Here is a 17,948-nt window from a genome sequence, read left to right as displayed (position 1 = left end):
AGAGGTCGTGGTTACCAGGCTACACGCTGAGAAGACTGCCCAACTGCAGGCACCGTACCGCCCCAGTGACGTCGCCGAACGTCCGCGCCTGTGACGTCGCCGAAGGCCCACCTCTATGGCGTCACCAAGGACCGCCTCTCACGCGGAGCCAATCGGAACTCGCGGAGGGGCTGCTGGGGGCTTCCAGGAGCGCGCATGTGCGGTCGGCTGACTGCAGGCGGCCGGGCGGGCTGTAACCCGCCGCTGGACTGGCGCTTTTGTGTCCGGAGGCTTCGGCCTGGCCGCCGTCGCCTATAAGCTACGAGGAGGATTTACGACTTGGCCGGGCGCAGCAAAGGCCAGACTTTGCGCGAACAGGCGCTACGCGCCAACCGGCCGGCACCTGGCGGGCACCATCGCACGGTGGCGCAGAAGCTCCTCAATGGCCAGCGCCAGCTGCAGCAGCGGCCGCGCACTCGCCTCACCTGAGCTTGGGTACGTGCGCCCCACAACACCTCCCCCAGCCAGGGCCCGGGGACCCCCGGGAGCGTCCCCCCGCTACCTGGCGCTGCTCATCCTGGGCGAGGTCGGTCCCCTCTGAGGCTGCCCCTCATTAGGGAGCTGCACCCCCGAGCTTGACTTCTGAAGGCCCTTTGCGATAGCATTAAGCCTTTGAAACTTTGTAGTGGGTTAGAAGGGGCTAGAAAACGAAGAAAACATCTTTTAAAAAATATAAGCGATCGGCGGGGCGCGGTGGCCCACGCCTGTAATCCCAGCACTTTGGGAGGCTGAGGCGGGTGGATCACGAGGTCAGGAGTTCAAGACCAGCCTGGCCAGCATGGCGAAACCCTGTCTCTACTAAAAACACAAAAATTAGCCGGGCGTGGTGGCGGGCGCCTGTAATCCCAGCTACTCGGGAGGCTGAGGCAGAGAATTGTTTGAACCCGGGAGGCGGAGGTTGCAGTGAGCCAAGATCAGACCACTGCACTCCAGCCTGTTGGACAGACTGAGATAACGTCTAAACAAACAAATATATATATGTATTTATATATATGCGATCGAGCCCGGGAGGTTGAGATTACAGTGAGCCGAGATTATATAAGCAATCAAGCACGGGAGGTTGAGGTTACAGTGAGCCGAAATTGTGCCATTGCACTCCAGTCTGTGTGACAGAGGGAGACTCTGTCTCTAAAAAATTATGTGTAAGTGAGAGCTTTTCTTCCAGCGCTCATGCTCAGATTGAAGAAAGTAATTGGGCCAGGAGCCGTGGCTCAGGCCCGTAATGCCAGCACTTTGGGGGGCCGAGGCCGGCGGATCGCTTGAGCTCAGGAGTTCCAGACTAGCTTGGGCAACATGGTGAAACCCTGTCTCTACAAAAATACAAAAAATTAGCTGGGCATGGTGGCACGCGCTTGTAGTCCCTGCTGCTTGCGGAGCTGAGGCGGGAGGATCGCTTGAGCCTTGATCCTCGCTGCAGCCTCCACCTCCTGGGCACAGGCAATCCATTTCAGCCTCCCAAAGTGCTGGGATTACAAGAACGAGCCATCGTGCCTGGCCTTACACTATATTTTAATGCTTTTTTTGAAAATGGAAACTTTTACGGGCAATTCACTTCTTCAAACTAATGATAAGGAAATGATGCTGTTCTGTCCTGTTATGTGTTTTGTTTGCGTGTATGTGTGTGTTTTTTTTCTTTTTTGAGGCAGGATCTTGCTCTATTGCCCTGGCTGGAGTGAGGTGGCACAATCATGGCTCACTGCAGCCTTGACCTTCGGGCTCAAGGAATCCTTCCCCGTCAGCCTCCCCAGTAGCTAGTACTACAGGTGCCTGCTACCACACTTGGCTAATTCTTTTTTTGACATGGAGTATCACTCTGTCTCCCAGGCTGGAGTGCAGTGGTGCAATCTTGGCTCACTGCAGGCTGGTCTCAAACTCCTAACTTCAGGTGATCCACCCACCTTGGGATCCCAATGTGCTGGGATTACAAGTGTGACCCACTGTGCCCAGTGATTTTGCTCATTTTAGATACTAGAACTTTTTAATTTAATTTTTTTTTTTTTTCCTGAGATGGAGTCTTGCTTTGTCGCCAGGCTGGAGTGCAGTGGCATGATCTTGGCTCACTGCAACCTCTGCCTCCTGGCTTCAAGCGATTCTTCTGCCTCAGCCTCCCGAGTAGCTGGGACTACAGGTGCGCACCACCACACCAGGAGTTCAAGGCTGCAGTGAGCCATGATCGTGCCACTGCACTCCAGCCTGGGCAACAGAGCGAGACCCTGACTCCACAAGTAAATAAGTCAACATCATATGATCTATACCAGGGTACAGGCAGGTGCTATTATCCCCACTTTCCATCCTCAACTCTGAGTTGAGTCATACATCAACCTCTAGTAAAAAGTGGCATGCTCTCAGTCAAAGGGGCAAGCCCAAACCACGTGGAAAGGATCTTATCTCTCTTGAGAGCTAATGTAAAAAGAATTCCTCCTAGATATAAGCATTGTGACATCAGTTACTTAGGCTAAACATGCCTATTATGCTAAGTGAATTATTAACAATAAATACTTTAACTCTGTGCCATGTTAATTATCATAATATGATTTACGATTTGTTTTAACCTTAGGTTATGTGTACCTTGAAGCCATTTATATTTTGGTATACTTTTAATGGTTACTATACACTAGACTATGTGTATTGGACTAGACATGGAGAGTCAAAAAAGAGTATGTGATCAGAGTAGAAATCATGCCCTAGCTTCCTTCGTGTCTACCTCCTACCTCAAGTAGAAGCAGTAGAAAAAGTAATTACCTAAGATTTTTTGGATTCTGGTTTGTGGAGAAGCACCCTTATATTTAGGCTGATGGGTGGCTAAATTAGAAAGTATTTTTTGTGATTTAGAATTTTATACGGAGATGTTCATTGTGATTAATTATTCTTTGTATTAGCAGATTTTTGCTTTTTATAGCTGCATGATTTCTTGTTTATTATTCATTCATTGTTGTCTATTAATAAAAACTTTATTTCACTGAAACAGCGATATATAATCCAAGTTGGGTTTTTTAATAATGACTGACTTTTTTCTTTGGGAATACATTACTGTTAAAAATGTAGATTATTAGATACATTATTTTTAATGAATATAAGTGGTATAATTAGAAGGCTGAAAAGAATCCTTGGAAACATGAGTTTAATTTCATAGCTAAGAAACTGAGGACAAGATACTTATTCTTTGTAGCATATTTTCTGAAGTCATTTCATTGTCTCACCAAGAAGTACTTGCATAAAGCCTGTTTGATTCTAGCATCTGTTGAATATTTAAGGTTGAGTAAAGTGGGTGAGTTTAACAGATATTTTCCCTTATTTCTTTTAGGCAAATGTGCATTGGGAAAGTCGACATTAATCAACTCATTATTCCTCATAGATTTGTATTCTGTAGAGTATCCAGATCCTTCTCACAGAATTAAAAAGACTGTACAGGTATGGATATTAGTATTGTTAATTGATGATAAGCTGGAACAATATTAATACACACAAAGCACATGTTGTAACTTTTATTATGCTTCCTTAGAGGTAAGATGCAAACTTGCCCTTAGCCAGTGTAAGATGGTAAATATGACTTCATCAAATTAAAAAAAAAAAGGAGAAGAAGTACAGTTAATCAGAAGAATTATCTTGACTAGAACTTTCCAAATTTGTCCTAAGGACTCTCCTAGAGATGACACTGTGACATAGTAACCAATTCCCCTGGAGTTGTGCTATCTAGTATGATAGTCATTTGCCATATGTATAAATCAGTTAAAATTAATTAAATTAAAAATGCAATTTCTCATTTGCTCCAGATACATTTCAAGTGCTCAACAGCCACATGTGGCAAGTGGCTGCCATTTTGTGCAGCACATATATGAAGATTTTCATCATTGCAGAAAATTGCGTTGGACGATGTAGAGAAAACATGATTTATAGAAAAGCTATTGTTATTTAAATACAGTGTTCTATATTAGTCAGTGGGATAATACCATATCATAGTTAAATGGCAATAGCAATTCTGTAAGACTCCCAAGGTATATATGATCTAATTTACTGCTTCTCAGTCTTTGCTATGCATTCCAATCCTGGGTATCCTGTTAAATTTAGTTCTTCTAGTAGGTCTGAGATGGGCTGTATTTCTACATTTCTAACAAGATCCCAGGTGATACTGATGCTGCTGGATGGTAGATCACACTTTGTAGAGCAAGGGCATAGACTCTAGATGTGCACTTCTTATTAAATGGTACAGCAGCCTGTAGCCACTTCTCATCTTAGCAAAGGTCACCTAACTTCAAGTAACATGACTTGGGTTCATATACGAAGTTTGCCACTTATTTGTATAAAGTTGTTTAACTTCTTTAAACCCATTTACTTTTCTATAAAATGGAGATAATACCTATCATAAAATTGTTTTTAAGACATACTCTAAAATAATGTAGCTAGATAGAATTCTCAGTATTGTAAGAAATTTAAAACTGTTTGCTTTAATTTTATCCATTTGTATAAATTCTATCTCAATCCTAATTTAAACCTGATATTTAGACCTTCAGTTTTTCCATAAGTCCTAAGTGAAGAAAACAACTATGAAATTTTAGTCTGAAGTAATTATCTTAGTATTTTATAAATAATATTTTTATTTTTGTTTGAATTCACATTGTTTTTGAGGTATTTTTCTGTCAACTATTAAAACTCCTAAGTTCATCATGAAGTTTTTATATTATTTAAAGTAATCTCTCATTTGAAATTTAAACCTGAATATAATTGTTTTCATATTATGAAGTGTGTTATTAATACACTTAGTGCAAATAATATGCTAATAATTTAGCTGTGTTTCAACAATAAATAGTTTATTTTCTTTCATTTGGAACGTTTTGAAGTAATGAATAAAGATTTATTCAACATAATTTATATTTTTGAATCTTTATATAGAATAACTGGACATATCTTCCACTGGTAAATTCATTTTGCCTATTTGAAAATATCGATTATTTTCCGTTAACAGTCATCAGTTAATTCATATGTAGAATTGCAACTTGTTTCTTTATTTGCATTCTATAGCTGGCAGCCTGTTATCGATTACATTGATAGTAAATTTGAGGACTACCTAAATGCAGAATCATGCACGAACAGATATCAGATGCCTGATAACAGGGTGCAGTGTTGTTTATCCTTCATTGCTTCTTCAGGACATCGGTCAGTACCTTGATACTTCTGATTCCTTTTGGTTGTTGTTGCTTACTGTTACCTGTATGTGCATATTTTAGTAATCTTTAAGTTTGTGAAGTACATACAGCTATACCCATTATGAAGTACCAAATTTCATGTAGAAATGTCTTAGTTGAAAAGACTTTTTAAGTCCTGTATAAGCTAAGTGATTTTACTCCTTAGTTCTTTATTCATAAGGATTTTCCCTGCTTCGTGGAAATAAAATAGTGTTGCCACCATGGTTTGAGGTCTCAATGTGGCAAATTTAGCTTTCATGTTGACCACTCTGCTACTAATTGAACGACCAAATGAAGAGAAGTAGCCATACCAGTTAGACATACTCAGAATCAAAGATGCTATTTATTATAAGTCTTGTAAGAGATGGTTATCAAAAGCACTTGCATGCCAGTGTTTTCTTGTGCCATTTCTTTCTACAATAAATCTATTTGGCTTCTGTTTCACCTTAGCTGTCATAGACATGTTGTTTAGGTATCATATTGTCATTACTAACTTTTTGTTTATTAGGGCTAAGACCTAAGAATCTAGACATTAATCTGATGTGATTGTTCTGTTATAGTTAGCCTGTACTCCCTTTTTTTGTTCTTTGTACTTCCCCTTTATTTTGAGTACATATATGTGTCATTGACAACTGCAGATTTTTCCAGTTATTCTTCCTCAGTCTTTTCCTTTGGGTAAGTAACTCAGCATACATAATTCAGCCACCTGGTAATTGTAACTCCACCATCTCTACTGAAAGAACTGTAGTAGCATCAGGCTAAACAGCATTAAGTTATCTAACACTCACATTACAGTAGTAGTGTAAACCAATTCCTTCAAGTATACCTTTCTCTTCTATTTTTGGCTTCTTGCTCTCTTTTTTTTTTTTTTTTTTGTAGATGGGTCAATGCCCATTATCACTCTAGATGGATAAGGGAGCCTTAATTATATACTTACATGTTTGCACTGTCAGATTGGAGTGGGTAAAAATGTTTCTTCTTTTATGTTTAATACTCTTTTTTTATTTATTCTTTTTGCTGTGCCCTAGACCATTACATAACTGAAGACTCCCACCTTCAGGCAGGATTGCGTAGTACAGGTTTGTAACTACTTCACATTGCCTTTTGTTGAGGTAATTTCAGTTTTTATTATTATTATTATACTTTAAGTTCTAGGGTACATGTGCACAACGTGCAGGTTTGTTACATATGTATACCTGTGCCGTGTTGGTTTGCTGCACCCATTAACTCGTCATTTACATTAGGTATTTCTCCTAATGCTATCCCTCCCCCATCCCTGCACCCCATGACAGGCCCTGATGTGTGATGTTCCCCCACCCTCTGTCGAAGTGTTCTCATTGTTCAGTTCCCACCTATGAGTGAGAACATGCGGTGTTTGGTTTTCTGTCCTTGTGATAGTTTGCTCAGAATGATGGTTTCCAGCTTCATCATGTCCCTACAGGGGACATCAGCTCATCCTTTTTTATGGCTGCATAGTATTCCATGGTGTATATGTGCCACATTTTCTTAATCCAGTCTATCATTTAATTGGGTTCTCAGTTTACATATTTAAATCACTAAACTGACTCTTTGACTTAAAAGGCTCAAAAAAAGTAATCTCAAAAATACAGCACACTGTATAACCTTTTATGAGTATTTATGTAGCTTCTTGAATTTATATTTTTAAATCTTTCTCATTTAACTTGTCAGGGCCTTTTCCTGAAAGCCAGCTGAGTGAAATCTTAACCTGCAGTTAAGTCAATAAAATTTGTCAGCTTATAACCAATTTTATTATTTTAGATCTGGACTCTCTCCAAGTTTAGTAATTCTCATGAAATCACATTCCTCCCATCCCTTTGGGGAAAATTTTATTTCTTAAAATTGCATGGGAAATGAGAGCTTTTTTAAAAGAAAAAAATTTTTATATTCAAATGATATCTAGTGGCTTTGCACCATTTCTTATTTGTCACAAGGGGTAAGATGTTTAAAAGTGCTTTATCTTATATATAAAATGTACCTTTGAATAATTTCTCAGTTTTAACTATTTTTAGGAAAGGAGCAAAGTTTTGCCCATTGGTACATGATATTGTGGATTAAGTGAAAGAATATGAGGCCGGGCACGGTGGCTCACGCCTGTAATCCCAGCACTTTGGGAGGCTGAGGCGGGCGGATCACCTAAGGTCGAGAGTTCGAGACCAGACTGACCAACATGGAGAAACCCCGTGTCTACTAAAAATACAAAATTAGCTGGCCGTGGTGGCCCATGTCTGTAATCCGAGCTACTAGGGAGGCTGAGTCAGGACAATCGCTTGAACCTGGGAGGCGGAGGTTGCGGTGACCCGAGATCACACCATCGCACTCCAGCCTGGGCAACAAGAGTGAAACTCCTCCTCCTCAAAAAAAAAGAATATGACACAGAATTTTATGTATAGAGTTCCAGATACCCTGCTCACTACAGACTGAAATTCCATGCCGTCTAATACATTAATCAGAGCCTTTCCATCTTGTCTGGGTAGTCCCTAGGTTCCCTTTTTAGAGGGATTTGTTTTTAGAGTAATTATAAATTGGTCCAACCATGTACTTTCAGTGCCTCCTACCTCCCTCTACAAAGTATGAACTGCATGCATGGCTAATTTATGATTTCAGTTATTCCTTCATGTGCATTGTTCCCTATTTTGTAACTATTATTAAAGTAAAAAACTGACTTGGAACATGAATTTTAAAATAGTATTTTATCCTTCAAGTATTAATTACCACTTTTAGAAAAATTGGTATCATCCAGTGAGTTTTATACAGGATTTTTTTCCCTTAGAAATACATACATACATACATACATACATACATACAAAAAAAATTATCATTTACCCTGTAGTTGTTTATTATGCTGTAGACTTTGAGGTTAAATAGTCTTTTCTCTCTAGTGTGGGTTTATCTTCTAGAAATGATAAAGGATTTTCTATTGCTTAAAAACAAGATTTAAAAACTAAATTTGTTGATGAAAAGACCAGCCAATATAAAACTAAATGGAAAGAAGAAAAAAACTCAACCAGAATGTAATATACATGTGAACTAAATGTTTTTTGTTGCTGACGTTTTGTAGGCTTCTGAAATTTAATGAGACTTTTACAAGGTTTACCTTTTCTCCCTAAAGTTTAATTTTTAAACTGACTTCAATGTTTTTTGACCTTTTGGTTATATTTAAGAAGTTGACTTCTCTAATTTCCTTATCATGTTTATTTTTAAATATCTTTCTCTTTAAAAGTTGGGATATTATAATAAGTATTCAGCAAGTATTGATTTGCGTTTAAATATAAAATCTTGTTATTTGGATTTTAATACTTTATATTAAATGCCTTTAAGATTTATTAAAATTTTAGATTAACTGAACTCTACTTTTTTGTCACTGGATTAATAAGCAGGCTTGTATCTGACATAATAGCTTAATAAGGCAGTGGCAATTTAAATTAGTCATGAGTATAAATTGAAAAACCATAATTTAGAAATCTGAGATTGAATAATTCATGGCATTTCTACTTAGTGTTTTATATAATGATTAATAAAAAGAAGCAAAACTTAATTTTTTTTTCAAAGATGGATAGGTTCAGGCCAGATGCAGTGGCTTACACCTGTAATCCCAGCACTTTGGGGACCAAGGCAGGAGGATTGCTTGAGGCCTCAGACTAGGCAACATAGTGACATCCTGTCTCTACAAAAAATAAAAAAATTAGTTGGGGCTGGGCGCAGTGGCTCACACCTGTAATCCTAGGACTTTGGAAGGCTGAGGCAGGGAGATCACCTGAGGTCAGGAGTTCAAGACCAGCCTGGCCAACATGGTGAAACCTTGTCTCTACTAAAAATACAAAAATTAGCGGGGCATGGTGGCAGATGCCTGTAATCCCAGCTACTTGGGAGGCTGAGGCAGGAGAATCACTTGAACTCGGGAGGCAGAGGTTACCGTGAGCCAAGATTGTGCCACTGCACTCCAGACTGGGCAATAAGAGTGAAACTAAAAAAAAAAAAAAAAAAAAATAGTTGGGCATGGAGGCACACTCCTGTAGTCCTAGCTACTTAGGAGTCGAAAGTGGAAGAATTGGAGGCTATGGTGAGCTTTGACTGCACCACTGCACTCCAGCCTGGGTGACAGAGCAAGACCCTGTCAAAAAAGTAAATAGAAATGGATAGGTTCGTTTAGTTAACACTACTGAGGCGAGAACACAGTTTACAGATTAATATAAACAGTGTTATTCCATCCACCACTCTTTTTCATTGTGCTCCCTATTCTCTGAATGCCAGTGTCAAATTTCAAGGGATTTAAGACAAGGAGAATTAGAATAGGCAACTATCTTAATTCTCCATGTTTGCTTTCTCCCCCTCACTGTCTCTTTCTGCCTGTCAGCCTTACTACCACAGTGAAGTACATACAGTAATCTTTGTTAGTAAAAAGACTGGACTATCTTATTAGTCTTAGGACTCTGATCCCCCCAATTTTAATATATAAGTTTCTCTTTCTTCATTTTAAAATGTCAGTCAATTCAATTATTAGTATTAGTCAATACAGTTAATAACAGAATGAGACCTTTATTTCATTTTTCTCATGTTTTTATAAAAATTAAGGAATACCACTTTAGAATGGTAGTCCTTTTCAGAATATTTCCAGTGTCTTCATTCATTCTTGTGAAACATAAAATTTTAGTCCACAGTGTATTCTCGATTTGAGGACTTTGGTTCTCATTCAGAATTGCTAAAGGACATAAGGAAAATCGCAGCAGCTTACTTTTTTCTCACCTTCACGAGTGTTAGATACCGTGCTAGGTCCTGAGGATACAGATGAATGAGACAAGGCCCTCGCTGCAAAGAGTATTTCAGTGAGAAGATGGGAGAAACAAATACAGATGCTCCTCGACTTGGGACAGAGTTACATTAACCCATCGTAAGTTGAAGATACGTTTGATACACTTTGCCTACTAAACATGATAGCGTAGCCTACGGTTGGACAAATCATCTAACATAAAGCCTATTTTGTGATAATGTTTTGAATATCTCATGTAATTTATTGAATACTATACCGAAAGTAAAATACAGAATGGTTGTATGGTTTCTATTCAATGCGTATTGCTTGCACACTATCAAAAATTTGAAAAATTGTTAAGTGCAATCATAGTTAGTGAGGAAGCATCTGTATGCAGGCAGGCAGTTACTGTACAGCACATTAAGCATTGTGACCACATAGAAATATGCCTAGTCTTAGGTTGGAGAAGGATTCCCAGTGGAAATTGGATCATAAACCAGTGTCCTGAGGATGAATAGGAATTAGCCAGGCCAAGGAGAAGCAGGATGATAATGGAGGGTGTTCCAGCCAAGGTGGTAGCCTATGGCCAGATGTCAAAGTATGGTGCTTTCAAGGAATTGTAAGAAGTTCAAAAAGGTTGGCACATTGGAAGTAGGAGGCAAAGGAAAGACTAGGAATGCTAAGAGATGAGGTCAGCTGGAGAATCTATGTCTTCACAAGCCTCGTAAGCCATACTAGTTAGTTAAGGCATCTGGTCTTTAATAAGATTTTTGGTCAGGGCATAACTTAATAAGATTGGGATTTAGAAAGACCACTCTGACTTCAGTATGGATGGTTTGTATTACAGTTATTCATTCCAAAGGTCTTGGTGGCCTAGACTAAAGTAATGGAAATGGAGATATACATACATATATATATACATCTATACACATACTATATATATGGGAAGAGGATTAGAGGAGGGGAGGAATCCTAGGTTTCACACTTGAGTAATTGGGTAGACTGTAGTGCCATTCACTGAGATAGTAAGCATAGAAGAGAGAAAATGAGGTTCAGATGAGCTTTAGATTTTAAGGAGCCCATGGAACACCCAGGTAGCATATCTACTGGGTAAACACAAATCTGGAACGTAACAGTGAGATATGGGCTGTGTATGAAGATTTGAGAGTCAGTTGACCAATTGAAGATAATTGAAATCTAATTGGGGATATGAAGAATCTTGTTCTCCCAAACTGATCAATTCAGTCATATTAAATACTGTGTATTTCAGACTTACACCATTGGATATTGAGTTTATGAAGCGTTTGCATGAAAAAGTGAATATCATCCCACTTATTGCCAAAGCAGACACACTCACACCAGAGGAATGCCAACAGTTTAAAAAACAGGTGAGCAGGATGTGTCAACTCAGGTTTCTTATACCATTCTCATAATTTGCAGTTTTTATTATTTTTAGTATAATGTGTTGCAATCCATTCCTCTTACTGCTTTACTGTATTGTCATTTATGCTGTATTAAAAATAACTCTTGAATCTTCTGCCTTAGTTTTCCCCTCAAAGCTCTTACTCATTGTCATAGTATCCTTATTCTTTGTCAGTTTTTAAATATGGTTATTTTAAGTGTTTTTTTTTTCTTTTTTTGAGATAGAGTCTCGCTCTGTTGCCCGGGTTGGAGTGCAGTGGTGTGATCTCGGCTCACTGCAAGCTCTGCCTGCCGGGTTCACACCATTCTCCTGCCTCAGCCTCCCAAGTAGCTGGGACTTACAGGCACCTGCCACCACGCCCGGCTAATTTTTTGTATTTTTAGTAGAGACGGGGTTTCACCGTGTTAGCCAAGATGGTCTCGATCTCCTGACCTCATGATCCACCTGCCTTGGCCTCCCAAAGTGCTGGGATTACAAGCCTGAGCCACTGCGCCCGGCCTTAAGTGTTCTTTAATAACACCCCCACACAGACAATTTCTCCCCATACTTTTTAGAATTATTTTCTTAAAATGAATTCCCAGGAAGTGGATTATTCTTTCAAAGGCTGTGATTATTTTTATGGGTCTTTATCTCCCCCACTCCCCATTTTGTCATGGTGTTTCCCCACTAAAACAAATTCATCTTATAAAGCGTACATCTGTTTCACTGTGACTTTGCCAGCATTGTTTGTTATTTTTATTTTGAAAACCTTTTGGGAATGAAGTGGTACCTAATCATTTCTTTATCTTTTCCTTTTGTTTTCCAGAAAGGCTGAACATTTTAAAAACAAAGTTTTCTTTTCCCCTTTTTGTAAACACCTGTTCAAATCCTTTGTCTGTTTGACCAGTAGTACTTGGTATTGCCCATATTTATTGATATGGGTTCTTTTTATTCTGGGTATTTAGTTCTCTCTCATTTTCACTGTATTTTTTATATTTTTTCTTTTGCTGCTTATATCCTATGTTTGTTTTCAGTGCACTTTATAGGATATTTATAGTTTAAGTTATTGTTCAAACCCATGACCCTAAAATTAAGAGTCTCATGCTGTATGACTGAGCAAGCTGGAAGATCGCTAAACTGTTTCTCTAGACTCATGTCTAGTTGTCTCAGTAATATTGAGTTATACAGTCACACATATTTCTAATTTAATTGTGTTTGGTTCATTATATATTACATTTTATGAAATGCAGGGTCAATTCTGGAACCTTTCTCTCTCCCAGTAGTCTTTATTTTTGGCCAGTAGTATATTGTTTAAACCACAGCAACTTTGTATAATATTTAAAAATAGATTGTAATTATCTCTATTGTCCATATAGTACTGTTGTAACAAAATATTTTGTTTTTCACCTTTTTCAATATGAATTTCAGAATACCTTGAAACCTGTTATTAAAAGCCTGTTAAAATTTGCTTTGAAGTTATGCTAAATTCATATAAATTTTCAGAATGTTTGAGTACGTTTTTACTGTATCTAGCATTTTTCTGTTTTACACTTACCCATTTCCATTTTTAGTTTGTAATGTGCTAAGTTTCAAATACTATCATGTAATACATTTCTCTTCATTTATTATGTATTTCAATTTGGATTTGTACTGATAAAATAAAAAAGATGAATATGAAGTGACCTCTTCTTTCAAATTGGTCACATTCTGGTGGTTGTACTCAGGTCATTTAATATACAACCTCTGACTAAAACCACTGGTTTTAGAGCCAGCTACTATTATTCGTTTTTCTCATCATGTATTTTCACCTCATTTATTCTGTTTTATTTTTTTTAATATATATACGTAGGTACATACCCTAATTGTAAAATATATGTGGTTCTATTTTTTTTCAGTGACAATTTTATTTCTGTTTGCTTCTATCTAGTATAGTAACCATGTAACACAATTTGTTCAGGGTCCTTTTATAGCTACTGGGAACCTTTGCCATGAAAATTGCACCAAAATATAAGTATAGGCAGGGAAGCTAGTTTTAGGTATATTCGCCATTGGTTTGTTATGGGCCCAAGAAAGGATAGGTAGTTGGAAATTATTTGGATGTCTATATTCTGTTTAGAATTTGGAGTGATTTTGGACATGATAATTTAATTTGAACTAGATCCTTCCTGATGTTATTATTAAGTTGTCTCCTTTAGTTTTCTGCATTCTCCTTATTAATTCTTGATTTCTAGGGTGTGTTTTCTCCCTGTGTCCTTCCCTAATCTTGTAACTGTTGCTCCTCAGTTTGTGTGTATCACATGTACATGCAAGGATTTTTCTGATGAATGTGCAGGGAGCAGTGGTGTGCTTAGTTTTACTTTACTTCTGCCAGATTCTACTAAAAATTTTAGGTGAGTTTAGCCCTGTTTGTTCAACTAAATAAGACACTTGGGGATTTATATCTAAGGGAAAAATCTCAGTCATTGTAAATAAATGACCTAAAGTCATTATCATGGAAATCAATCACAGAAATCCCTTTCTGGAGTTTTACATCTTTTTTGGAACTCTTTTGGTATGGTAGCTATATGACTTTAATACTTCTGAAGTAATTGGATTTGGTGTTTATATATCAACTTTACAGTTTAAAAAAAAAAGACCAGCATAGTACTTTGATTTTAGATCATAATTTTGCATCATTAAAAAACAGTAAAGGATCTGGAAACAAGGGGCCATATAGGAATCTAAGAAGCATGTAATAAGCATAAGACTAATGTACTAATTATTAATGTACTAATTATGTATGGTGCTCCTTGGCTGCTTCTTCCATTTTACATAATGAAAGAAATCCAAGAACATAAAATTAAAATATATGAATTTCCAGAAACAGATGATGAAGAAGAAAATAAAATTGTTAAAAAGATAAAGGTAGGTTCATCTCTGTACATACACTAAAGTAATCTGAGACCTTAAAAACATACTACAACGTCCACAGGAAAGATCAAAAGTATCAGTGTTTTAAGTAGTTGGCTTACAAAATGCCTAGGGAGATTTAATGTTGAATTCAACTTTATAGTTAACTTTGAAGATTAGCTAGTATATATAATAAGGAATTGTATAAACTACTGAGGTGAATAACACAATCCTTATTTCAAATTGTTTTTAATTAACTGGCTTTCATATTATTTAATTTTTTCCCTCCTAAAAAGTAAGTGATGAGAAAGGAATGGAGAGAATTCCTTCTGTTATGTTTTAATTGCCAGACAAAAATGTATTTCTTTTGTCTTTATAAAAGCCAACCAAAATTACAGCTAGATGGGAGGAATAAGTTCTAGCATTCTGTAACATTGTAGGGTGGCTGTAGTTAACAGTAATTTAGTCTCTATTTTCTTTTTTTTTTTTTTTTTTTTGAGACGGAGTCTTGCTTGCTCTGTCACCCAGGCTGGAGTGCAGTGGCGCAATCTCGGCTCACTGCAAGCTCCGCCTCCTGGGTTTCCGCCATTCTCCTGCCTCAGCCTCTCCGAGTAGCTGGGACTACTGGCGCCCGCCACCACGCCCGGCTAATTTTTTTTTTTTTTGTATTTTTAGTAGAGACGGGGTTTCACTGTGGTCTCGATCTCCTGACCTCGTGATCCGCCCGCCTCGGCCTCCCAAAGTGCTGGGATTACAAGCGTGAGCCACCGCGCCCGGCCTAGTCTCTATTTTCAAATAGCTAGAAGAGAGGATTATGAATGTTCCCAATACTGAAAAATAAGTGTGAGTTGATAAATGTGCGAATTACTCTAATTTGATCATTACATATTTGTATACAGGTATCAGAATACCATACTGTACCCCACAAATATGTCCAATTATGTTTCAATTAAAAACAATAAAAGCAAACCAAAAATTTACATCAAAATAATTTTCTGTAGTTTAATTTATCATGGTTTTCTAAGTACTTTGGCCCTAAAAATGATATACTGAATAATGGCATTATGTAGGCAAATACCTTGGAATAATGAAATGCTTATACCTCGCCAGTGAAGAATTTCTGCAGTTGTATGAAATGGCTGGTTATATATTTCTGGGAGCCACAGAATTGTGAAGTGCTATGCATGGATGCATACAAATCCAGTCACCTGGATTTGAAGTTCATGGTTAGAGCTTAGCAAATATACTATTCCCTGCTTTAGGTACTGTTATAGTTGGTTCATGATTAAGTAGGCAGGCTAGTCATTAGCCTCCTTTTTTTTTAATCCCCAAATGCTTTTCTATACATATGTGTATATATACACATATATATACACACACACACACACACACATATATATATATATATATATATTTTTTTTTTTTTTTTTCTTTTGGAGACAGAGTCTTGCTCTGTCGCCCAGGCTGGAGTGAAGTGGCACATCTCGGCTCACTGTAAGCTCTGCCTCCCAGGTTCACGCCAGTCTCCTGCCTCAGCCTCCTGAGTAGCTGGGACTACAGGCGCCCGCCGCCACGCCCGGCCAATTTTTTGTATGTTTAGTAGAAACGGGAATGATCTCGATCTCCTGACTTCGTGATCCACCCACCTCGGCCTCCCAAAGTGCTGGGATTACAGGCGTGAGCCACCGCGCCCAGCCAATGCTAATATATTTTTACCTTTTTCCTCCCAAGTATGGGACAAGTTTCTGTAGTGATTTTTAGTAAATAATTTGCCCAGTGTATTCTTGAATATTCTTAGCTTTAAGGAGGAAATTTGGCAGGGTGCAGTGGCACATGCCTGTAATCCCAGCACTTTGAGAGGAAAAGGCGGGCGGATCACGAGGTCAAGAGATCGAGACCATCCTGGCTAACACGGCGAAACCCCGTCTCTACTAAAAATACAAAAAATTAGCCGGGCGTGGCGGCGTGCACCTGTAGTCCCAGCTGCTGGGGAGGCTGAGGCAGGAGAATGGCATGGCGTGAACCTGGGAGGCGGAGCTTGCAGTGAGCTGAGATCACGCCACTGCACTCCAGCCTGGGCAACAGAGCAAGACTCCGTCTCAAAAAAAAGAAAATTTAATTTTATTTATTGTTTACCTTTTCGGTAATATCATGTGATGTCATTTTACTAAATATTTGTTAAGTGGCCTATAAAAACTAATGCAGAAACTATCAAAAGTTTCTATCAAATTTTTTTTTTGGCTAATCTGTTGATTAATGTAACTTTTTTTATTCTTGAATTTGTGGGGACTACAGAGGTGTATTTGAACAAGAATACTTTGTTTTATAGTACTGTTTACCTCTTGCTGTGGTGGGTAGTAACACTATCATTGAAGTTAATGGCAAAAGGGTCAGAGGAAGGCAGTATCCTTGGAGTGTTGCTGAAGGTAAGGTTTTCTTCAGTGAATGACTTTCTATAGGATCTCAAAACTGTAATTAAAAATTTGTATTTATAGTAGGAAGTATGGTATGCATGCTGTATTGATATAGCCTAGATTTCAAGGACTGTATTGATTTCAGGTTCTTATAGTCTCATTTTCCTCTTAAGTATATTCATATTTTTCAAACTTGTATCCTACTAAGTCTGGTAAGTATGTGTTAAGTCCTAAAGTTGTAGTATAGGTTGAACATTTTTTTTTTTTTTTGAGATGGAGTCTCGCTCTGTCACCCAGGCTGGAGTGTAGTGGCATGATCTCAGCTCACTGCAACCTCTGCCTCCCGAGTTCAAATGATACTTCTGCCTTAGCCTCCCGGGTACCTGGGACTATAGGCGCGCACCACCACACCTGGCTAATTTTGGTATTTTTAGTATAGACAGGGTTTCACCATATTGACCAGGCTGGTCTCAAACTCCTGACCTTACGATCTGCCTGCCTCAGCCTCCCAAAGTGCTGGGATTACAGGCGTGAGCCACCGCACCCCTCCTAGGTTGAACATTCTTAAAGAGAAAATTCAAAATGTGAATTGCTCCGAAATCTAAAACGTTTTGAGCACTGACATGCCGCTCAAAGGAAACGCTCACTGGAGCATTTTGAATTTTGGATTTTTGGATTAAGGATGCTCAACCAGTAAGTGTAACACGGATATTCCAGAATTCCAAAAAATTCAAAACACTTCTGGTCCCAAGCATTTCAAATAAGAGATACCCAACTTGCCCGACCCAGGTTGGCATCCCTGCCTCATCATTACATCTATTTCTGTTTTCTTATTTGAAAACATACCTAAAATTCAGGGGTTCTTTACCTGGGGCCCAAAGTTTGCTCCCAGGGAATCTAATGAACCTCCTGGAATCAAACATTTTGGAGAGAAGGCCAGTCACTTTTAACGGAATGTCAGATGGGTCATGGACCCTCAAGAATTATTTTAAAAATGTATAAGCCCAGTTAAAACATTCACAGTCTCCTTTCCTCAGTGCAAAAGTCGCCCTTTTTGACATCGCATATTTAGAGTAAAAAAATTTCATTAGTAAGAGATCCTCTTTACTAGTTTTGTAAGGAGTTTTTTGTTTCTTAACTTGCTGTCCTGAATTATTAAGCGTTAAGTAAGGAGTTTTAAATACCAATAAAATCTTAGTTATAACACCAAACCTCAGAAGTCCTTCCTCTTGGCAATAGGTTTATTGTATTTG

At 38.3% G+C, this 17,948-nt stretch overlaps 1 protein-coding gene across 1 annotated transcript in view; it reads left to right on the top strand.

The window, feature by feature from the left end:
• The first annotated feature begins 115 nt into the window (after window positions 1-115).
• LOC101177327 (septin-7-like) overlaps window positions 116-17,948 on the top strand; it is a 43,141-nt gene continuing 25,308 nt past the window's right edge. Inside the window, exons 1-8 of the mRNA XM_030808404.1 lie at window positions 116-202; window positions 270-474; window positions 3,344-3,452; window positions 4,170-4,184; window positions 5,059-5,193; window positions 11,261-11,378; window positions 14,204-14,296; window positions 16,611-16,707. Of these exons, the coding sequence (XP_030664264.1) occupies window positions 116-202; window positions 270-474; window positions 3,344-3,452; window positions 4,170-4,184; window positions 5,059-5,193; window positions 11,261-11,378; window positions 14,204-14,296; window positions 16,611-16,707 (859 nt within the window). The remainder of the gene's footprint in view (window positions 203-269; window positions 475-3,343; window positions 3,453-4,169; window positions 4,185-5,058; window positions 5,194-11,260; window positions 11,379-14,203; window positions 14,297-16,610; window positions 16,708-17,948) is intronic.

The sequence above is a fragment of the Nomascus leucogenys genome, unplaced genomic scaffold, assembly GCF_006542625.1.
Source record: "Nomascus leucogenys isolate Asia unplaced genomic scaffold, Asia_NLE_v1 Super-Scaffold_573, whole genome shotgun sequence".
In the NCBI taxonomy this organism is placed as follows: domain Eukaryota; kingdom Metazoa; phylum Chordata; class Mammalia; order Primates; family Hylobatidae; genus Nomascus; species Nomascus leucogenys.
Note: the sequence above shows the minus strand (reverse complement) of the source record. Positions and strands in the feature narration are given on the sequence as shown.